This window comes from Zonotrichia albicollis, chromosome 3 (genome assembly GCF_047830755.1).
Source record: "Zonotrichia albicollis isolate bZonAlb1 chromosome 3, bZonAlb1.hap1, whole genome shotgun sequence".
NCBI classification, from domain to species: domain Eukaryota; kingdom Metazoa; phylum Chordata; class Aves; order Passeriformes; family Passerellidae; genus Zonotrichia; species Zonotrichia albicollis.
The window spans coordinates 96,088,177-96,112,801 of NC_133821.1; the positions used below are offsets into that span (position 1 = coordinate 96,088,177).

A 24,625-nucleotide genomic window follows, 5' to 3' on the forward strand; every position below is an offset into this window, starting at 1 on the left:
TGACAGCAGAAGTTACTGTTACCAATTAACAGAGAGACCTAATTCCCTTGGCAAATCCACCTGCAATCACTTGTGCTAGGATGGCAAGTGATAACCCATTGTTTTTGTTTTCTGTGTGCTAGATGTTGGTTGTACTGTGTGTAATATACAATGCTGTTTTCAAAATCCAGCTACTCAGCAGTGGGAACAGATACCTCATACGGACTGATGATATGGTTGAGACAGTTTATAATGACAAAGGAGAAATTATTAAAACCAAAGAACGGCGCCTTTTCATGTTAAATGATGTGCTGATGTGTGCAACAGTGAATATTCGGTAAGATTTCACTTACATTATTTAGATGATTGTTTGAACTTCAGATGGAAAAAAAATGACATTTATTGAATTGCTTTTGTGCTGTTGTATTTACTGTGGCTAATGGTTTCTAGGAGTAGTCATAATAAAAGGATCACTAGCTTTGTTATAGCCCTCCAAATTGCTGGTTGATATTTGGAAGTTCTAGAGTTAATTTGTAAGAAAATTATATCAGTTGGAGATGACAGGTAGAAATGATCTGTAGTGTCTTTTTACTGCTATGTATTAGTGCTAGGTGGAATACAAGCATGCCCCAAGGTAAGAGTTTGTTCTCTTCTTCCTTGAATTCAGACTGTAACGCACACAGATTTGTAACTTGACACAATTTCTAAATACCATCCTCTGCAAAGCAAACAACCTCCAACAAACAAACAAAACAAAATCCATAATGGTAATGTGGGTTGACAGAAAAAACCTGGAACTTGCTAACAAAGTTCCAGATGGGGAAGGGTTATTATCTCTGGGATCAAACACTGAAAGATTAAAGGTGAAATGCTTTGAAAAAAGCCTTTTTTCATAGTTCCTTCTGTGCTTTTGTTGGCTGTAACTATTAATGTTACTAAACGTCTGTGTATGCCAAGGTTTTGTTCACATTCATATGTTGCTTGAATCATAAATTGTTTTATGTAATGGTACATTCTGACAAAGAAAATGTGGATTGTTCAAATCTTCCAAGAACAGCTTTTCTTAAGCATAATATCAGTTGCTATCTTAATTCATTACTGAAGTGTGAATCCTGTAAATATATTTCTCAGTGTGTGATTGCTTGGTCTCATGTCCATGTGAGTGAGAAGTGCCATGTAATAACTACACTTCAGAAAATTAAGAAGCTCATGTCAATTATCCTGTGGTCCTTGCCTTTACAAATTCTTTACTTTCTTCATAGCACTTGAATATTGTTTTTAACTATTCATATTTTATCTTCTTTCATACCAGTAAAGTCTTGGATTTTCTGTATTTGTACTTGAAGCAGCAAAGTGCAGTCTGTTTTTGTTTTCCATTAAAACGCTAAAGTTAAAAGTTCATGATCATGCCAAGTCTCTGAGGGTTATGCCCTCTGTAAAAGTATGTATCTTTTGCAAGCCATAGAAAATTCCTTTCTAACTAGTGGACTCTAGGCACCTGGGACATTTGAGTGTTTCTGCTTTGCAAAAGATAGATATTTTTACAGGTGACACGACCCTCAGGTCTTTCTTTGCACACAGCACAGATGACCAGCAGGAGCTGGTGGCCTGACTCTGAAGTAACAGCAGTTGGATGGGGTGGATGCTATCTCTAGTGATTGAACAACTGTGTCCTGCCTAGGTTTTTTTGTTACTTCTGAGCTAGGTCAAGAATTTATAAATATTTGTTTAAGTTGTGGCAGTTGTGTTCTTTGTTCATATGTGCTTCCTCATTGAATCAGAAGTCTCTGTTGCACATAGATAGCTTACTAGCTGAATTTCAGCATTTAGTTACTGTTCTCAATAAATGCATTTTGCTGATTTCTCTCAAGCAGCTGACTTCTGGATTTCAGTAATCCGTTTTGTGAAGTAAACCTTTTTTGTTTACTTTAACATCTCCTTTGTCCTTTATAATAAATGTTTGTTACATGTTCTTGAATGGGAATAAGGGAATGAAGGAAACAAACTAAAATTAATGCTTATGTCATTTCTATTCCTAATGAGCTTCCTCAGTGTGCTCTTTCCTCTAAAATGCCTGTTGTGATGCACACTTCTTAAGCAGCAGCTCAGGCAGGATTACTCTTGGAAGCTGCAGCAGTTGCAGAGGTCTACTATACAGAACAGTCTGGGCTGTGGGACTTGGCAGAAATGTTGGCTTGTCAGCCCTTCAGTTGTCCTTCCTGTTGCCAGCAGTCATTCAAACGTTCCATCATCCCTACTTCCCTAAACACAGCAATTAGGGCCTCAAAAGAAGTCTTTCAAAAAAATCAGGAAAATGTGGAGCCAAAGTATAATCCCAAGCACTTGTATTAGGATTTCAGAATCCACATTGATCTTAAAAGATGGTCACTTATGTTTTGCTATGAAGGTGTAAGGACTGTTGTAGGCAGTCCTGTGGTACCTGCACACAAGATTATCTGCACCTGCATGGCTGCTCTTTGCACGCTGGGGAAGGTCATTCACAAAAGTCAGCCTGATACTTGTATTTGCTTCAAGTTGTGCACTGTACTCAAGCTGATTAGCAGCAGATTTTAGAAGCTAAAATAATGAATAGTATGCCCTGAAACACAGTTACTTGTCACAGCCATAATTTGTGCATCTTCCAGCTCTTCCTATGAAAGCAGTGGCACCACGACGACTGGTCAGAGGTATTTACTGAAGTGGAGTGTACCGCTGGGACAAGTGGACGTGATAGAGTATGGCAGCAGTGAGGGCCAAGGAGAAAACTGCAGGTTCCCACCCCAGCTCCCTGCTGAAAATGTCATCATTAACTCTAAGCCAAGTAAGTGACAGGAGTTACTGACTTTTACAGACTATTTTCAAATCTATATTTGAAATTCAGTGAACTACTGAAAACAAAGGGAAAGCATTTTGTTGGTGAAGATTTCTGTAACATGAAGAGTAGTAATGCCTCTTTCTTTGGAAACTGAGAATGCATAAAGTGACAGCCAGGCTCCTGCCTTGCAACATGAATTACTTGTATTTGTTGTAGATTAGAATTTTATGCATGAATGAGTAAAGAGTTCCACAGCATGAGAGAGTGCTGACATGCAAAAATGGGAGTTTGATGTGGTGCGCCAGTGGTCTCATGGTCACTGGTTCTGCCTTTGTTCTTTATCCCACAGTTAGAGCAAAGAAGTTTCTCTCAATAATAACCAAACCACCCTGTTGCTGTGATTAAGAGTCTGGACACAAGTGGTTACTGCAGGGTAGTTCTTTCAAGCCCATGGCATCTTGCCCTTCAAACTTGTGCTTCAGAAAAAACATTAATGAATGTTTTTGAAACTATATGTTAATAGGTGATTTCCTTCTAGCCTCTCTCCAAAAATGACCTCAAGCTCTGAAGTTTACAAATTCTTCTGTGCTATTTAATCCCTCCTACACATCTGCCAACTGCTTTCAAAAGAAATATGAATTTTAAGACTTTGCTTGTTAGCTAGACTTTAATATATAAGGAGTTGTTTCTGTGTCCTGTTTATTGCCTAAATATTGTATTATTAAATGCATTGAATATCTCTAGATTGTAATTTGATTCCTATTCATGGATTATAATTCACATGGATTTCAGTGCTGGTAGCTCTAGGCATTATTTCACAGTACATTTATTTAATATTGCACCCTTGGCTTAATGAATTTTCCCACAGTTGTGCTATAAGGACGCATAAATGCTACAGCATCAATGTAGCATTTACTACCCCCTGTATTCTCCAGGATAGTTTTTGTCAGGTCTTCCTGCTCCTCCTTTTGTAAATAGCTACAAAAAATTTTATGGGCACTTATTTCTTTATTTCAAGAATGACTTAATTCTTGTAACTTCTTTTAAGCAACAAGGGACTACTTGGAGAATGAGATTAAAGCCTTTATCTTATCATTTACCAGCTGCTGTATGCATAACCCTGGGAGAACTATATAAATAAGTCTATTTCTTAGAATTGGGGGTCCCTTTTGTAGGTGAGTGTGGCAGGAACAGATTGTTGAATATTCCTACTATAATTTTTGTGCAACAGTTTCACAGCTGATAAGACCAAATCCTTGCATGTCAGCATGGTGATATGGAGAAGAAAAGCCTGAGGGGAGAAACAAAAACTCCTTACCAAACTTCATGTATGACTTACTTGAACCTCTTGGCTTTTGAGGTTTTTCAGCTTCATCATGTTTGGTGACAAAATCACACAAGAAAAGAAATTACTTTGTACATCATTTGTAAATCAACCTTCAGGTTAAATGGTAGTCTGTAGGTAAAATGTCAGCTGAACTAATTTTTCTCTTGGTAATCTCTGTTATATTAATTCAGTCTTCTAATAAAAGGGATCAAAAGATAAGAAATAAAAAGGATTGGAAGGATACTGGGTATACTGAAAAAAATCCTCCCTCTGGTTTAATCAAACTTTCTTGGAAAATGATCCAACTAAATTAAATATAAACAGTCATGAAGGAGGAACATCATAGCCTTTTTTTTGCACATACTACTGTGTTTGCACTAGCTGTTATTCTGAATGCAGAGTTGTTTGAACTGGCTTTTATAGACAAGTCTGAATACACACCTAATTGTTAATTAGGTAATTAGTTATTCTGTAGAGTTGTCTCCTTAGTTCCAGTTTAAGCTGGCTGTTAAAGATTACAGAAGCTCAGAAAGCACAGCCTTCCTGCAGAGGGTCAGACTGGTAAGACTGTGTTCTGGTTCAGTGTTGCTTCTTATTTACACCCACCAAGTTGCTGCATTTCATAGTTGATGATGACATGATCTTTAATATGGTAGTATCTCATCATTAATGAGAGTACTGGGTGTTTACTACATGTTGCATAGTGATAACAGAGAAATCCTATCTACTCTGCCTGAAATTTAATATCTTTGCAGTCATCATAAAATTGTCTCCCTCTGTTTTCAAAGTATATAATGAAATCCCAGTGGCCTCATGGTATGTGGTTTTAATAAAAAAATAGTGATCAAGAACAGTTTGGAATGCTACAGGCAAAATCCGGAGACATAGAACCGTTTCTCAGACCTGATTTTCAGCTTACATATCGAGTTCGTGGGTACTGAAAAGATACAGAATTATGATGATTCTGTGTAAGCAGTACATTAAGTAGTAGAGGGATTACCTAATGCATTTCTGCAGGACTGAGAATAGTTGGTTAGTATCTGCCACATGCCAGGTTGAGTCCTTGACTCCTATAAAGTTGGTATTCTGACATTGCTGCTGTGATTAGCAAGGATTCTTGATGGATTCAGGTTGTGTTCTTGCGAGGATTACTGGTTATTAGTTACATTTCCCTTATCATGGCACTTTTTTATCCACTGAAACATTTTGTGTGAGTAGATAGCTGTCACAATTGTATCTTGCTGCTTATTTTTGAGTAAATGCAGTTGGTGCTTCCAGTTTTCTGTGATGTTGCAAGAAAAAGCAGTTTAGTCTAAAGACACAAACTTTACTTTCGGTGCTGAATTAATAGCTAAATTTGAATTAATCTTGTACAGCCTGTAATAAGCAACTGAAAGGTTGAACAATGTTATGAGTATGAATAAATCAAAGACATGCTTCAGTACTGTTCTAAGATGAAAAAGCAAGGACTGTGTGAAGTTAGTTTTCACTTGGCAAAATCATCAATGGGCAGTTTTCTACCCCACTGAGTTTTGTTTAGCAGTCTTTTTTCTCTGGATTCTACAGAAGAACACACTTAGGGGCTGTTTTTTGGTTTTACGCCATTTGTATTTTGGTAGGAAAAACCGTGTGGCCTGAGGGTGTATGGGGCAAAGCAGGAAAATTTTATTTGAGTGTATTCTGCTGTACTGCCCTGTCCTTGGTGCACTCTTGCCTTGTTCCTGTTGTTCTCCCCTAGCACCAACAGTAGACCAAATTCTCATAGTTATGAACATGAAGAGGGATTGAAGTCTTAGCTGTTTGATGGGGTCCTTTATTTGTACAATTTTAATTTTTTTTCTTATTGGAGCACAATTACAACATGTTTTTGCTTCCTGCAGTCATAACCAATAAACATTTCACAATCTCAGTCTTCAGGAAAAATTACATTTCTCTTAGCAAATTAGTCGAAGTCCTCTTTCATGTATTGGAGTTAGTCTTGCTTGAAAGTCTGTGTGGTGCTCTGGCATCCCAGACAGTTTTTGTGGAAGCAGTTATTTAATTATGTGTGGCAGAAAGTGTGATGTGTTAATTTTCTTCATAGAACCATTGGCAGAAAGATGTGAGATAAGAGTTTTTCCCCTGGTAAATCCATGTATTGTTTCTGTAGGCTGTTGCTGTTCTCTTCACCCCAGTTAGTCCATGTGCAGAAGCACAGACACAATCATAGTATGGGAAAGTTGAATTAATATAGGAACAGGGGAATGTTTTCAGTGGGAACAGAAATTTGTATATTCTTGGTTTTGATTTACTTGCATTGGTAAGAAATTCATCTCTCTCACCTGGCCAGTGATGCTGTACCCAATGCCTCTCAGGACATCCTGGCCCTCCTGGCTGCCAGGGCACTGCTGACTCAGATTCAACTTGCCACTGACAAGGATCCCCAGATTTCTTTCTGTGTGGCTGCTCTCCAGTGTCTGTTCTCAGTCTGTTTTTGCATCCAGGGATGCCCTGTCACATGTGCAGGATCCAGCACTTGCCCTTGTTGAACTGCCTATGGTTGGTAGTTGCCCTGCCCTATAATTTGTCAAGGTTGCTCTGCAGAGTCTGTCTGCCTTCAAGGGAGTTGACAGCTCCTCCCAATTCAGTGTCATTGGTAAAGTTCTCATTATTCCTTGGAGTCATTTATGAAGACACTGAGCCAAAAATGAAGCCTTGGGAAACACCAGTACTGACAGGTCACCAGTCTGGTGCTACCATCCCATTCACAATAAATAACCCTTGGTGCCTGACCCATGAGCCAGTTTCTCACCCATGACATGATGTGTTTATCCAGCTGTGTACTGGACATTTTGAGACCTGAGAGAAGCCTCAGATCAATAGCTTTAATGAAATCACAGTTCATATTGACTGGCTTCCCCTGATCAACTATCTGGGTTACTTTATCATAAAAGTAAATCAAGTTTCTTCAACAGGACTTCAGTTTCATGAACTTGTTCTGGCTGGACCAATGACTGTTGTCTTTCAGGTGTTTTTCACTGCCTCCAGAATAACCCTTGTAACTTTACCAGACACTGAAGTGGGACTGACAGGCATGTACTTGCCATAGTCATCCTTCTTGCCTTGGGACAATGTTTGCCAGGTTCCAGTTGACTGTGACCTCTTCAGGTTCCCAATTGGGTTGAATATGTGGGAAGAGGGCATCAAGAAAGGTCAATGCTACCTGTTCTTTTACATTAAAAAAAGGATGGATGAAAGCACAGCGAATACAGCTTGTTTTTAATATGTCATTGATATGAAATATTATAAATATTTTCCAAAACTATAAATAGTATAGTCAAAGGGGAAATTTGTAACTTCTTACCAAAATACTCAGTATTACCCCTCTAGAAGACAATCTTTCCTTGCAATTCATCCATGTGCACATAAAATCACTGTGAATATGTGTATTTCACTGCCTTTCAATTGGGAATATAGGAATGGAAGTCAAATATACTGGCCAGAGTTTCATTTTATCAGACTTCTGGCACATGTTATGAGTTTGCAGCGCTTCATGCAAACTGTTGATGGGTTGTGAATTGTGGTTTGTGCTGAGGCAAATGCCAGTTTGGTGCTGCAGCAACAACCACCCCCAGTTGCCTGTTCTTGGGTCCCTAAGAATGAAAAGGGTGAGTGACAAGTTTCTCACAGGGCTTTTATTTAAGAAGACCAGACTGGAGAGACTCTGTAGAACCAAAGGGAGAGGGCTAGGCATCATGCTGTGTCTGGATGGGAAACCAGTGTCTGGCAGCAGTGTTCTGCTCTGATCAGGTTCATTAAGAGACATGGACAGCATAGACAGTTACTTAAGCAAAGAAATATCAATTTGAGCAATATGTCTAAAGGCTGAAAGGGGAAATGAGTCAGACTCATCTGTCTTATATATCCATGCAGTGATGAGCTCTGAAGAAAACAATGACATCAAAAATCAGGTTAGTATGCTTGTGGCTGCATTTTTATGTCATTTTTTTTCTTTCACATGTTTTCAGTTTGTAACTGAGAGCAAAGCTCAGCACTGCTAAACCACAGCTTTTCCCCTTTCTTATTCAGAGTTCCAGGGGTACATTTGTACTCTGTTTCCCCTTGATTGTGTTCTTGATCCCTGTGGGGTTTGTTTACTGTCAAATATAGTAGTGACATGATGCTGAAGTGCAGAAATGATTTCTCTCTTCCATGTTTCCTTCTGCTTGATCCAGTCACTTTGTGTGGGCCTTTGAGTGTTGCTAGGGAAACAGCGAGGGATAGAAGTGTGCACTTCTATAAACAGGGAGGGATAGAAGTGTGTGCACTTCTTTCTGTCAATATCTTGCTCAGTAGAATGACATCTCTTTTCAAAAGTGAAGACTGTGCTGCTGTGATAGCCATTGTCTTTAAAGCTGGTTTTTTTTGCAGGTTTGTCTAATGAGAGATACAGAATTGGGGAAGAAAAAAAAAGTCAGCTTTATGATCCCTCTAAGGCACAGCAATAGTAATACAATATCCAGAGTAAGCAAAACTAATATTAAATGACATGTCAACTCCAGCATTGGTGATAAGATTTTAGAAAGAAATATGTGGCATGACTTGCTAATTGAACTAGCTTTAATCTCAATGAAAATGTCAGGCTTTATTTTAAAGTTAACGTTATCGAAGGCAATACTACACACTAAATTATATTTAATATGTTTATAAATGTAAATTGTTGCTGATATATACAAACTAAAGACCTAAGAGTTTAAATAAATGTAGTGCCGTAGTGCCAAAAAGCCTGTCATTTGAGCAAATGGGGTGACATTAAATACTTGACTTTGTTAAGCAGACATAAGTTTCTATCTAGTGGATTAGGCAAGGATCAATTTAGGTGTTACATGCTTGTCTCACCCATACAGGATGAGATCCTTCTCTTTGCTTTTTGTATCTTTTATAGCAATTAGAGGATTTGTCATCCACTTCCTATAAACCTTGTTCTCTATTGCCAGGGATCTCATCCACATCATGACACAGAGTAGTAAAATTATTAGAAACCCAGCTGGTATGAAAGAGGGAGGTGAGCTCCTCACATTGCCATTTCCACAGGACTTGTTATAGTCTGGTGGGAGCTCCAGTGTAAATCTCTGGAAGCTTGGCCAGTTTACAGCTGCCCTGTCTTGGGACCCTGCAATACTTCCATTGTTTAAATGCTTCCCATGTGCGCTTTCATTGCTTGTTTATATCAGTGTTGGTCTTTTTGCACCCAGTTTCTCCCTCACCCTTTGTGCCATGCAGGTGCATCCCAGAGGTCCTGTGTGACTTCTCTCCCTCCTTAGGAGGGCAGGGGCTTCCAGGCCCATGCTGTCCTCAGCCTTCCTCTTTGGGCCTTGTGAGGCAAAGAAGAGCACAGCACCTCTTTTCTTTCACTCTCAAGTCTTTGTTTACAGCATTTTTCCTTTTCCTGGGAACAGAGCCAGGAACTGCAGTCAGTACATTGTCCAGGAAGACCCCTGACCATTGTCCCAGCTAGTGTGACCCTGGGGAGCCAGGCTGTGGGGTCCATTCTAGTGAGCATATCAGGGCTCCAGTGTTTCTCCCTCAAGTTCCTGCTGCTTTAATCTCTGACACAGTACAGCTGCTTCTGTCAGAAGGAAAAATATTTATAGCCTTTTATATCTGAAAATCCCAGTGTGGTCAGGATTAGCTGGAGCTTAATATAATATTGAAACCATGCTCTCAATGTGTGAACTACTTCTCACTGTCTTCGAGGCTTTACATTTCCTTGGTAGTTTTGCATTATTTTGTATAATTTTATTCACAAATGGTATAGCACTGTGAATTCAATACCTTACTCAATGCTTCCAGTTGCAAGCTGTTGATTTTATCTTGCTGTTCCTCAAGAAATGTGAATAAGCAGTTTTGTGGTTAGATGGTAATCTTTATGCAACCTATTTCTTCAGTGTTGGATCTGGTACAAGGAGAAAGACAGGTCTCAGCATTCATGTAATTACCAGTTGAGAGAAAGATACTAGCAACTGACAGTGAGGTAAAGTATGTTAAAAATACTTTGTCAGAGTTGAGACTTGTGAGGTTTGTTTCCCATCTCTACTCTGTGTACTGGGTGTTGTGTGGTATTTGGTTCCGTGATTAGGACCTGAAGAACTCCCCTGTCGTGCATGGCAGTGAGAAGAGTTAATTTAATACACTAGTTTGAGAGACTCAGATTATAACTTTCAGTAATTAAGAACATAAATTATGTTTAGATGGATACATGATTAAAGTATGATTAGACTGAACAGTGTCATTTCATGTTTATGATAAAGCTCTTCGTGGTGGTTGATGATAGAGAGTCCTGACTATATCGTGACTGCTTGCTTACACCATGTCTGAACTGAATAGTTTGCATTCTAGTAAGCTTGAGGGGTTTATTGCTTACTACCTAATACTTTGTATATTCTTGTGCTGCTTCTTTCCACACGAGGTTACTAAGCCTAAGTTAGGGTTGTACTGCAAGGATATGTGCGAGTAGCTGCACATAGCAGCTTTTCATTGATGGCTGCCAACTAAACTCTTGTTCTCTGACATCATTCCTGACTTCCCATTTGCTTAAATTTCCAAACCTGGAGACTGATGCCACTCAAAAACTTGGTTAGTTTGGACCTGAGAGTGTGGTATAGTATCAGGAGACCTAGTTGACTTATGGCGGCTCAGATTTTTTGGGTGAATGAAGCTGTGAAGATCATGAGTTGGATTTAGCATGAAAAAGCAAACCAGGGAGGGCAGAATGTCTGCTTTTCTGTGATGAACTTTAAATTGACCCGTGAACTTGTTTAGGTCATAAGCCAGGGTTTTAGACAACTTTTTTTTATTACTATTTTAGTCAAATTTCAACTGGCTGTTCAAAAACTCTCATAAAGGAGAAACAAGAAAACTGAACCTGCCCATGGCCTCCTCTGATACATCTATGGAAACAGGAAGAGCATGAGTGAGCAAGTGAAGGCACAGATATGAGGGGTGTGGTGATGTGGGTGCTGTCAGGGACTTTGCTTGCATAACACAGTGTTCAGGAAGTTGGTAGTTCAGCATCTAAAACCCTCATCTACTTTTTTACTGGCTTTAGCACTCATACAGAATTGTTGGGGACAGTGTATATCAGAGGTATGGATGTGCCTCTGGTGTATAACAGTGGCTTGGATGTGTGTCATGGTTTGAGCTTCCTGGTCAAACCACCACAATGTGTCAAGTTCTGTGCAAGATAAAGTTTTAGTACAGAAGGGGGCCCTCATCACCAGCCTTCTAGCAAAAGCTAGTTGTTCTGGGACAAGGGAGTCTGCAAAGGAAACACGTTTACATAACATCAGTATGAACTGTTAAATGAATTCGTGTTTCTGGTGTTTCCAAGATTCACAATCTTTTTGCCAACTCTGTTTATTTACTGCTGAAATAGGTAGCTTGCATATAAAATGGCACATAAAGATTTCCTTTTCTGTTTGTACTTAGAAAAGTAGCTCCACTAGACCTGTGAGAATGTTGTTTCTTGCTTTGATAAGTTCTCTTCCACTAACAGCTGTAAAGCAATGGTGTGTTTTGCATACCAGTGTATCTATAGGAACAGGATTTAGTACCAAGTATAGTGGAAGAATTCTTCAACTGCAGTGAGTGAATCTTGGGCCTTATTAATAGTTTCTGGTTTCCCTTCTTTATATTAATTATGAAGGTCTTCAGTCTACAGGAAACTATTTTACTTTAGATATAACATTGTCTTTCACAGTCTCCATTCTTGTCCTTTCTAATGGTGGGCATTATAAATTAAGCAGTGGGATGCTGTCAGAACTCAGTACATCCCTCTGGGTGTCAGAGTTGGCAGGACCTCTGCCAGGGGGCTCAGAGACCCTGGCACACAGCCCAGAACTCCTGTGGGTTTGATTATGACCCATGGAGTAAATTGCCAGCTTTGTATGAAGACTTGAAAGCCACAGAAGTTTAAGCAGTGTAATAATAAAATTATCATTAGGTGAAAAAGTAGATTTTGGGATTTTTAGAATAGAGGTTTTGGGGACAAGATGGAGGGACTTGGGCGTGTCTAGCCTTTCTTCTTCTTCTTCTCTACCTCCATCTTCTGCTGTGATGTTGGCACTTTGGGATTGGTTTAGAATAGAAGTTCACTGTCTAACATAGGTGATAGGTATTGTAAACATGTTATCCGTAGTTTGTAAGAGATAACAGTGCCCCGGGGGCGGTCAGAGTGCCTCTGTGTGTCCTGCTGAGCAGACCTCGGCTGGACAGGAGAAAAACTTTTATAGATAAGATACAATAAACAACTCTTAGACCGAGAAATGAAGAACTTCAACTCATTCTTCAAACGTGCGGGCCAAAACAGAGACTCTTCACATGTCTCAGGGCTGCAATAAACTGCAGAACTCCAGAGAGGATGCTGTCTGCTTATTATTACTTCAGGAAAAAGAAATCAACATAACTTTTCTAGGACAATCAAAGCCAAATTTAAAGAATTGAACAGTTCTGTCTACACTTAAATGGTTTTAAATGTATTACTGCTGCATCAGCATACTTTAACATAAATAGGTTAATGGTCTCATGATATCTGTCTGGGTTATTATGAACTGATCAAGAATTCATCTAGTATCATGATACTTTGCTTTCCTGAAGACTGCACGCTTCTCAGGTTTAAATATAGTTGAAATGTTGTGTAAGGGCCTGTTTTTTTATTATTTGCTCCAAATATGTAATCCTATACAAGTACTAGTTTGATATGCCTTCCTCAGACACAGTAGCTTTTAAAGTTACCTCCCACGTATGTAACTTCTTCCCCCATCCCAGGTGATTTGTATGCTCTATATGAGGATTGAAACTTTCCCAAATCTCTTCCTTTCATAATATTTGACGTTTCAGTGTGCTGCCTAGATGCACACAGATGGCTCAGTGGGAGGAAGCAATACAAATGTGCTCAGCCTCGAAGGCCAGATTGCAAATGGCAAGTCAAATTTGGGATATACCAGCCTTTCAGAGTGGTCTTCAAATCTGGCATGTTCTTCAAGCTTATCATTAATTTTGTGTTACCCCTCAGTAACACTGAAACTGTAGTCAGGAAAAAAACCTTTCTCAAATTCAGTTGTGGTTTTTGCATTTGAGCATTCATGATCTTCCATTCTGTGCAACACTAGCCTGACTTCAGGGCTATGTGTCTCAGAAGCTAAGGAATCTCCATAAGGACCTTGAATTTTCATGATGCAGTGGCTTTCACTTCATTTCAATATAGCTTTTCCAAAAGCAATTTGTATTGATGTATTGTGGTTCTGAACTATGTGGAGAAAAGGTCATTACAATGATTATACTCAAGGCAGATGTTGTCTGTATTAGTTACTTTGAGTAAAAGAGACACCCATCAGTCTGTCTATTAACAGTATTTTGTTGCAATACTGAAAGTATTTTGACTGATGCTTTTATTTTCTTTGTACGACATTTGGATTTTTACATATATCTATATCTATATCTAATTACTTGAAGAAAATCCTTCTAATTGGGAGTAAACAGGAGTTTAGTATAGGATGAGACCAGCTGAGCTATTGTGTTTGCTTGTCCAGCAATAGATGTTCAAATTGTGGGTGATTGCATCTACTCTGTCTTTAGTAGCGTAAATCTGTGATAAAATACTAATTCACAAATGGGAATCAGAACACACAGTGTTGCACGCAGTAAGAGCTTGTAGAAAATGTTTACAGGTAACAAATCATCATAGAAAATAAATGTGTCCCTTTGCAGTTCTTAGAAAGGAAGGATAGGGTGTGAGCAGCTCAGGACTGTGATAACCAATATGCTTGAAGTGGCCATGGAAACTGAAAATTTAGGGGAAGCGGATGGACGACAATCCCGAGGGAGCAGCTGCTGTGCCAGCACCTATTCAGGCAGCTGCTGTTGTGCAGGGAGAGAGCTGTGGCTGCTCCGCAGCAATGCAGCCCTCTGCCAGAGGTGGGAATCCTCCTCTCTGCCCAGGCACTACCACACAGACATTTCTCTAGCATGTGTGTATTTATTCACAACCTTCCCAATTCCACTTTTGCCTGAACCAAGTTAAACTGACTTTAACCACACCCAGGGAGTTTCCTGCAGGCTTTGAAAATGCCTGGATATAAATTACCCAAAATTGCTCCTTTTTCAGTTATAAAAATTGCTTCATATCAGGCAAAATTGATGAATTTGAAGCTGTGGTGCTGATAGTAATACTGGGAAAAAAGCAGGTAAAATAAATGTTTGGTATTATACTCAAATGTATCTTGACCTAAGAAGAAATTGTTATAAAAAGCAAATCTGCTGCCCAGTTTTACATAGCAGCACAATCAATTTAAACTTTAACCTCCTTTCTTCCCTCTAAACCAATTTGTGGTTTCGTTTTCTTTTTTAACCTTGAGTGTATTTCATTGTAATGCTGAGCAAGGAATTGGGTATCTTGCAAGAATTACTGGTTGTTGGCAGTAAACTTGCCTGTTGCAGGGAGGCACAAATTCCTCTGGTTAAATCTTAGCAACAAAGGAGTTGGTGAAAAAGATTCTTGCTAGATTACATGTGGCCAAGATTTCACCCTTGATCTGTAGGTGGAATGCAAAAACGTTGCCTTTGAAGCCACATATGTGGTTATTGGTTACAGCATGCTGCCTTCTCTCCTGCCCAGGCACACTCTGTAGCACATAGGATGTGTAGAGCTCGGGAGATCCTTCTCTAAAACCATGAAGGGCTTTTTTCCCATAGGAAAAATAAGTTGTTTTAGAGTTTGATAATTAACAAGAGTAGCTTGGAAAGAGAAGGAAATGTCTTTATCATTTGTGAAACATTTCACAGTACAAAAAAACCGACCATGTATCTGTTTTGGAGTGAAGCCAAGAGCTTTTCAGTGCACTCTCTATGGATAAAAGGAGGAGTGAACACCCACCCCAAAACAGCCAGCAATTGAATGGTCAGGGAACATGTGTGGGCTGAAGCAGCCAGTCTGTGGCTGTGAACTGAGAAACATCTGATGAACAGAGTAGTGTTTTCCCCCACCTCAAGAAAAACCCTCCATCAGACAATTCTCAGGATCAGCTGGTAGTCAGTGTTTGGTTAACCACTGAGAAGCCAGTTCTATTTTAAAGGGCATTGTGAGCAACCCTTTATCCAGTTCAGATAAAGTTGCTATAACTTGCAACTACTATCCAGACACAATCCAAGTGATTGCTTTTTAGAGAACTTGCTTCTAATGAATCTACATCATTGTTGATTTCTGAAGCCTTATTTTTCTATGCCAGTTTTGCCCATTAGGGACCTCAGTGAAAGTCTGATATTAGTGGTGCCTACTGATATAATCATTGGGTATTAAAATTTCTTCATAACTTGGCTGTTTCTCTTTTCTAGAACATCAGAGGATGGAAGCAGACTCTCATTAATTATTTACTGTTTTGATTTTGTGCTTCCTTTCCTGTACTAAGAATGTGATCTTTTAATGAATGAGCCTAAAATTACTTTTGTTTGGTTTTTCTGTGTGACAGCCTTTCAGATGCCAGGTTAGTTTATTTGCTTTGACATTCATATTGCATCCTTTTTATCTTTACTTATTAATAGCTTATAAAATATGCATGATGCAAACAAAAGAGACTCAGGTGACAATTATTGAATGAAATTCAAGATTTATGCCTTATTTCAAGGCTGGAAGAAAGATATTTGTAAGATTATTTGAAGCTTCAAGAAAAGGATTATCAGGCATAGTGGATATATATGTACTGCCCAGAGCAAGCCCATCTGTGTAGGCACTTAAAGCTTTATGGCCACACTTGAACACTATGGCATAAAGGCCTGCAGCATCTGGGGCTTGCCTGGATGCTGCTTGTTATATGTTGCATTAATGTCTGTTCTCTAAACAGTAATAAACAAAATGTCTGTTGTCTTTGTCAAGCTACAAAGAGTGACCCTGGCTTTTATAATTTAAGAATAATGTAATTTGCTTGGGTGAAAATATATGTCCTGTACAAGCAGAGCCTCACAGACTTAGCTTTTCACAGCCTGATTGTTCTAATTTTTCTCTTGGTTCAAGCCCACAAAGCTAAATTTTAAAAAGATTTGAAGTAATTTTTTCACACCATGTTTGGTTTGGTCAGTAGTGGAGTTTGTAAATGACAGGTGACTGGACTTGTGCCAAAAATTCAACTAATGAAACAATTATTTCTGTTCAGTGTGAATTCTTTTTTACAGAAATTATCTTTTCATTAGAGAAATTTGGAGCAAGAATGAAATAATTTGTTTTGTTTACAGTGCCAGACACATTGTCATGGCTTTTAGCTAGATTTCAACAGATTTCCTGTTATTACTGATCTGCACCTTTCTTTGCAAGTAGCCCCATAACAATGAACAATTTGATGCATCTAGGAACTAGTAATTCCTAGTACTTAACAACTTACAATTACTGTGGATGTTAGCAAGAAAGAAGGTGGAAGCTATCAGAAGGTAGAAACAAGGACAGAAGAGAGATTTTTCAAGTATTTGGGTTGAAGAAAGTGACAATGCAGCTTAATGAAAGTATGGAGTCTGCAGTTCAAGAGAAGTTAATTTTTTTTTTAAACTGCAAACATACTTAACTGACCATAATTTCAAAATTCTTTTTCTTACCTCTACTTTGGAGTTGTTTCTTTTCATGGTGTACAGTAAATGTAATTATCTTTTCTTATGGACTAATTTGGTTTTCAGGGTAAGAAAGACTAGATTGTGCTTTTAATTAGCATTCAGAGGAGGCAAAGAAGAGGATGATAATCACATCTATTATCTGGATGGGTAAACAGTAGTAAAGGGCAGTCATTCCCTGTCTGGTGCTCAAGTGCAATGCACAGAAATAATTTTATTGATCTAATTTACCAGAAGATTTAAGGGCCAGATAATAATTTGGAATTTTATGTGAATGTGTAATATTTTAGTTCTTTGTTGCACTTTCCTGCAGTCAAATGAAGAACTAAATAAAGTAGTCATTAATATTTTCTTTGAGTCTTGAAATTTTATGCTTCTCTGGGTTTAACTCAGACTTCCAGCTTATTATAATGGATTGCATTAAAGAAAAACATTGTGATGGCCTCTATCTGTATGAAGCATCCAAACAGGAAAATATCTTTAGAAAATAGTTATTTTCATACCTAACTAAAAATATACTAATGATTTAAGTAGAACCATTTCATGCATGTTATTTTTAATATTTATTCCAATTCAGGCTATTTGGACAGCTTTGTGTTTGGTTTGTGTTGTGTACCCTGGCCCTGCAGCAGGCTGGGGGAGCAGAGGTGCCAGCAGTGTGTGTGGCACCTGGGCTGTGCCCAGCACCCTCTGCCCTGCAGCCAGGGCAGGTGGCACAGCTCGTGCCCGTGCTCCTCAGCGGTCTGCAGAGCCAGCAGCAGCACTGTGGCACTCAGTGAATCCTTCTGATCCAGGGGCCTTTGCTGCCCACAGATTGGCTTCCAAAGCTCTGCCGAGGATGAAGGATCCACAGTTTGGATACTACACTGTATGAGCTAAAGAATCTGCAGGAGTTTCCTGGCAAGATAATCCAGTTCTGTTCTTGTCATTCAGCCCAAGGGAAACATGCTGACTCTGTATGAGTCAGGGTGGGTTTTTTAATGGGACTGTGAGTGTTGTTTCCAAAGGAATTACATAACCATTCTGCTCCTAGCATCGTGGTAGTCAGAGTATATTATCAGGTGTTTGTAAGCTTTGTGCATTTAAATGGACACCTTATCCTAGTAAACAGTGTGTTTTTCTGAGTTACTGTTCCCTTATACTTGTTGATTGTTAGCATAAAATATTTCTGCTGCTATTCAGATTTGCTGCTGATTTTAGAACAGATCCTTTATTGATTTAAGCATGATCACAGTAAAATTTCAAGTGGTTCAGTGAAATTGCAGGCTTGTGTTAGAGTTAGGCTATAGATATATGACCCAGACCTGTCTCATGACCAATAAAGCAAATTTTTAGTTTTAAACCGTCATAGCAAAAGCTACAGATAAATGTTTTTGCTTGTCATGTAACCAAAAACAACCTCCAGGAAAGATGCTTGCATTAATGTGTTACAGCAAGTCTGATGTTTGGTGCTAAACAAAACTTCCATGGCAGCAGGAGATTTTGGGACCAGTAAAGCTTTGATATTTGTTACAATTCTAGTGTGGGATATTAAAACTGCAGATAGTGCTCTCCATCATACTAGATGAACAACTTGAATCTTATTTGTAGCTTAAAAGGAAGTAAGATGATCCAAAAGGAAATGCAAATGGGAATGCCTGTACGTGCAAAGAAATAAAACACTCTGATTTTAAGATGTAATATATGTTTATATTGTCTTTGTGATACTTTCCTCATTTAGCTGAAAATTGCATATTTTTGTTATGTATAACCTTATGGTTTTATTTATTTCAGACAAGCTCTATATGGGACCAGGGCAACTGTACCATGATCTGCAGAACCTTTTACATGACTTGAATGTACTTGGTCAAATTAGCCAATTAATAAGCAGCCTTAAAGGAAACTATCAGGTAATAAACAAAGCTGGATTTATTTTTCGAGTCTGTTCTTGTAAAGTTGTATAATTGCCTCTCCCTGGGGTTTGTGCATTCTTTAGTTCTCTCTGCAAAACTGGAATAATTTTTACATCTAGTATTACCTCTAGTTAACAGCATTTACTGTTGACTGTTAAGTGTTATAAATAGATTACAGCTGTCCTCCTAATCTTGCTTTTCTTTATTGTTTTTAAGTGTAGGTGGATACTACAAGTGTCTGCATTTGTTGAGTAGCTGATAACCTTACTTGGAAACAGAATTACATTTTGATGTTAAGAAATTGGATTCTGGCAGTTAGACATGGTAGTAGGAGGATGGTTGTTTGAGGAAGCTCTTGATCCCCATCCAAGCTCATAATCCTGGCTTTTGGGGGGAAACTGTACTTAAAGCTGAGTATAAATTACAAAAATATAAAAGGATTTTCAGAAGAATTTTGAAACTATTTTGCTTTAACTTTGTTCACATCCCTTTGATTTAGCTTATATTCCGGCAAACAAATGTAGGACTTAACACCACATGAAGCCTTGAGACTTCAAACAATTACTTTTTTGCTTGGTTTTTTATACATTTTATATGTAGTTACATGTAGTTTTTAACTCCTACCTGCCACCACAGGTTGCAAATGTGTGTATATGTATGAATATATGAAAGCTGAGTTTCACTTGACATATCTTGGCTTCAGAGTAAAGGCATTAAATAAAACAGCATTTGGTGAAAATATGTACTCTGAATGAAATTTATGGAAAGAGTGTTCTTGGAAAAAGCTTCACAAGTATTAGAAAGTGAATTTCATCTGCATAATTGGGAATATGTATAGCACAGATATACCATAAGACATTCACCCATCACCATACAAAAAAACCTTTCTGCCTGCACTGCACTGACAGTCAGAGGCAACAACACTTTGAAAACTTAAAAATCAGTCATTGTTTCAGGGTAGATATGTGTAAGATCATTACAGGAATTTAGTTGAGGAATGAAGTCGGCTTCTTGATATTTGAAAAACACTTAAGTTGTCATAGAATTCTGATGGTGGAAAGTGTGGTCTGTGGGTACTTCTGTGTACTTGTTAGTCTTGATGCTTTGTACATTTAGGTGAGCTTTTACTCTCTGCAACAGAACACTCACCTTGTAGTTATTGCTTCAGCATCTTAAACAGATTTAGACCACGCATCTTTCATGATGACTCTCTAAACATTTTGACTCAAAGATTTGAACAAAAGCATATTTTCTACATGATTTGTAGATGTTTTCAAAATATTTTCTTTAATAGCAGAATTCATGATGCTGGAATAAAGTAAAAGGCTTCTGCATACACCTGATACAAATTCACATGTTTGAATTTGACAAATACTTGGGAATGTCATTTGTGCATCACTTAACTGAGCAACATGAGATTAAATGTTCAGATGAATTACATTAGAAAATATTTTACAGATATTTCTGAACTGTGTTTACAATTATGGCTAAATTATCCATAATGGAAATGTGGTCTAATTGAAGGCATGAGTCATTGTTTGTTAAATGCAGGAATCACCTTATTATGCTGATTGCAACAGGCAGGTAGGCTGGTGTTGAATTTTAGTTTTTTTAATTTTTCAGAACTTAAACCAATCTGTAGCCCATGACTGGACCTCAGGTTTACAAAAACTGATTTTGAAAAAAGAAGATGAAATCAGAGCAGCAGATCGCTGTAGAATTCAGCTGCAACTCCCAGGAAAACAGGACAAGTCAGTAGAAATCTTGATTACAAAACTTCCTAAATTGGTTTATGTATTAGGTATAGATGTACAAGTGAGGATTTGGGAATCTGTAGCTCTTCCCTCCCCTCTGTCTCCATAGTAAGCCCCTGAATTTTGCTCTTATGCCATAATGCTGGCAGCTTTAATGTTCCAGAGCAGCACTGTACCCTTTCTCCTGTTCCCAAGACCAGCTTTAATGTTCCAGAGCAGCACTGTATCCTTTCTCCTGTTCCTCAGCCCAGAGTTCTGGATGCAAGAAGCAAGAGGGGAACTGTGGCAGTGACAGCTAATAGGGCGCAGTCACTGTTGTATTCCTTCTCCAGTTCCTCTCAGAACATTTCATGTAAAGCATCTGGCATATCATAGCCTGCACACTACAATCAGAGCTGAGTCTTTGTCTAAGTATTGGAAAATAATGAAATTTCATCTTGCTCAGCATTCTTACCCATGGCTGTATTCATACCCAATGCATTTATAGGTGGCTTTTTTTTTTTTTCTGCACTGCAGGTCTGGGCGGCCAACTTTCTTTACAGCTGTGTTCAATACATTTACCCCTGCCATCAAACAGTCTTGGATCAACAATTTACAAATGGCTAAACTGGCCCTTGGTAATTCCTAGTTACTCAAATTTCCTAACAAGTTAAAATAGCTATCAATGTACAGTGTAATGTGTATACTTTTTTTTTTGGAGAATGATTTTCCTTTTTTTGGTGAAAACTGTAGATGCTTAAAATTGCAATACAGTAAATAGTAGTGATTGTGTATCACTACAAAGTAATAAAATAGATAAAACAGAGCACTCATTATGGAGAAATATATTTTCAACAGTATTTTAATGAAGTCTGGTATTCATTCTCAATTGTTGCATCTAAATCAACACAAATAGTCTCTAAGTTAGAGCAATAAAAATATGCTGTCCTTTGATGTTATTAATCTCCTGTGTTTGCACAAAGGGTTAGGTTTCCAAAGATACTTGGACTTTTCAATGCTTAAGTTGAGAAACATTAACTTGCTTGAAAGCAAGTTTCACCAGCACATAGTCAAAATAAAGTGCTTTTTTGATGTCTCGTGGAAGACAAGCAAAATAACAAAAAAGAAGAGGGAATGGATGTTTCCATCACTCCAGGACAAGGATCCTGATAATTATGATAACTGGCAGCTGGTAGTGATGTTTCTTAAACAGGCAGAGAAATGCTGTTCAACAAACAGATTTCTTAGAGTCTTGAGGAGAGGTTTGATGTGTGTTTTCCTCTTTCAGTACTCAATTTACAAGATCATTAAGAGACTACCCTTAACATTTTGCTAATGTAAGATGTTCTTTTTTTATATTACCAGTATGTATGTAATCAATTCAATGGAATTTTCGCTCACAGTTCTATGTTGTTCATAAGAACAGCCTGATTTGTATTGATTCATCCTGACAGAATCCTTTTCTGTTTCTGTGAAAAGGTGAAAGTGATTATTCAGTGAAAGGATTGTGGAGTGTTTATTGTTTTTTCTTTCCATTACAGCAGAGGATAACCTGTTAGGTTGGTTCTGCATAGAAGATGATGGGAATCAAATCAAAAAGGAAAAACATCCTCTCCTTGTTAGACACATGCCAGTGATGATGGCCAAGCAACAGGAGTTTAAGGTGAATTGGATTTTGATATGAGATTGCAATTAGGTTTTCTTGTGTGATATAATTTCTCAAGAATACTATATTGTAAATACATCTATTAGTTCACATCTGTTACTTTTCTTGAGCAGCTACCTTGGTTTAAGGCCATTAGCAATTAAAGGTCCAGAAGAGTCACAAGAATGCAAAATACTGCAATCTTTGAGGCACTAAGGAAAATAATGTTTGTTTTTTTACATAGTATGACATTCACTTTCATATGTAAGTGAATAACTCAGTGTAAACAGAACTGTTGGGCATTTTTAGTTCATCTTGAGATTTCCAAGTGTATGTTTGGGGCTTAGAAGTGACCTAAAGCTTACAAAGAGCAGGAATCTGATCTCCATGAAAGCTGTCATTTCCTGATGTAACTATGCTAAATCCTCCTCAAATTTCTGATTTTCATCAGTGCACAGAGAACAATATTTAAAAAAATATTTTTTTTAAATTATGTTTCATGAAATTTTATGTAAAATGTCATATTGTGAACAGTGATACAGACATTATCTTAATGGTTCATTTCCTAAAGCAGTGTGTCCGTTTGAAGCCTTATTGACCACTGTCTCTGATGATGAAAATAAGTACAATACAAAACCAATAGATGAAAGGGAAGAGTGCTGGATGCTGTTTTTCCAGTGTACCAATAGGATTTCTTATTGACCAGCAGTCAGTAAGTCTTGTGCAAAAAGAGTAATGGAAATGAAATTGTGCATGTATGAATAGAATACCAAAGTTAAGTTAATGCCATTGGTGCTGCCTTAAGAGGTGAGTCTGCAGGCCCTCACTGCTAGAACAGCCTACACAGGAGAGAAGCTCAGCTGACAGCTTCACTTCGCATGTGAGTGTACAAATTGGATATTGGGGGAAAATAATTGGTGGTTCAAAATGCAGTAGGAATGTGTAATGGTGCTAAGACAGTCTATTCCTCTGATATTGGCTTTCAGAGCAGCTAAACTTTACTGAAACTCTCTGATTTCCCATACAACCAGTCATGCTTGTCTTATTAAACAGCTTTTTCTGAGGTTTACTTTATAAAATCATCACTGATGAAATAACCTGCTATTTCGAAATTTTTTCAGAAACTTAAATCGTGTATGTATTTCGTTAGAGCCCAGCCATTTGTAAGTCCTGAAAATGTTTGCCAGAATCAGTGAAGGCCCAGGCTCAACTACTGTAATCAAGTTAGAACAGAGTCTTCTTATTTTGAAAGGAAAGGGAAGTTTGTCACCTTTACAGTTGGCTGAGTTTTTGCCTTGGTCACCTCAGGAGAGCAGAGTGTGTGACAATATTGGCCTCAGCCCTGGGCTAACTTTGCCAGTTTTGCAGCTCCTAAAGTAATGTGGGTGTGAGCCCAGGTATCATTCCTGGTTGTCCCAAATCCTTGATGATACTAGAAAATATGACTTAAGTATTACTGGAGCCTCAGCTGCAGTTTGGCTCTCCAGCCCCAGCTGAGGCTGGGAAGAGGAGCTTTGCTGGGCTAATCCTGTTTGCTGGCTCCCTGTGTGCTGCTCAGGCTGCCCACTGGTGTAGGGAGACATCTGAGCACGTTTATATCCCGGGCTTCTGTCAAGACTGAGAGCTAAACTACCAGGGTTTAACTGTGGAAAAAACATCACTTTTGACTAAGATGCAAAGTGACACAAGGTGTAACAATGAGCCTGGGAAATATCCAACATGCAGACTGTCTTATTTTTCACTAGTGATTTATTTCATTGCCACAGCTACTGTAAATCACTAGAAGTAGATAGCTTCAGCATGTGTTAAATGAGACATGCTAAGACAGGCATGGAAGCTCTTTTTTCTTTCTCTTTTTTTCATCTATTGATTTCAAATTTTTATCTGTATATAGTGAATTGCTTTGCTGAATAAATAATGTTTTTCTACTAAGGCAAATCACTTAGTAATGCCTGCTGACTTCAAGGAGACTGTAAAATTCTTTACACTTTGGAAAATTAAGTAAACTTGGAATTTAGAACTCTTAACTTTTGCCACTTTGTTTTGTGGTGTTGTTTTGGTTTTGTTGAGTTTTTTTTTTGTTGGTTGGTGGGGGTTTTTTTGTTTCATTTCGATTTTGTTTAGATTTTTTTTTGTTTTGTTTTTTGTTTTCTTTTAATTGTTCACTGTTTGGAGGTGATGTTGCTAGGCTATGGAGAGTTAATACTCACTGAGTACTCTAAGTTAATACTGACTGAGTTTTCGCTAGTACTACAATATAATCACAAGGACATTGATGTCCAAGATGAGAATGTTAGTTTGAATTCTAGAGAATCTAGTGTAAAAATGTAGTATGACACCTCATTAGAAACCTTTTTATTCTCCACACAGTTAAGAATTGCTTTTATATATTTTGAAGTGTTTACATAAGCTTTATGAAATTCCAGTGGATATTAGGGAAATTAGAAATCCATGATTGGTCATAAAAATGGGGTTTTTTTCAGATCATAGATGCTTGATTTATCTTCAGAGTTGGGATGGACTTTAAATATAGACCTTGAGTCTGGTGTTGCTTTCAGTTTTTTTTTTTTAATGGCCTGCATGATAAAATCATGACTATTTTTA

At 38.1% G+C, this 24,625-nt stretch overlaps 1 protein-coding gene across 6 annotated transcripts in view; it reads left to right on the forward strand.

Moving 5' to 3' along the window:
* The window catches only part of ARHGEF10 (Rho guanine nucleotide exchange factor 10), a 124,510-nt gene that overhangs the window by 69,075 nt on the left and 30,810 nt on the right, over positions 1-24,625 (forward strand). For 4 of the 6 annotated variants that reach the window (XM_014268530.3, XM_074538176.1, XM_026794780.2 and 1 more), the window contains 6 exons: positions 171-316; positions 2,625-2,800; positions 18,525-18,640; positions 20,267-20,394; positions 20,914-21,014; positions 21,918-22,039. In XM_014268530.3, coding sequence (XP_014124005.1) covers positions 171-316; positions 2,625-2,800; positions 18,525-18,640; positions 20,267-20,394; positions 20,914-21,014; positions 21,918-22,039 — 789 coding nt within the window. The remainder of the gene's footprint in view (positions 1-170; positions 317-2,624; positions 2,801-18,524; positions 18,641-20,266; positions 20,395-20,913; positions 21,015-21,917; positions 22,040-24,625) is intronic. The other 2 variants (XM_026794781.2, XM_026794783.2) reach the window with 1 other exon arrangement.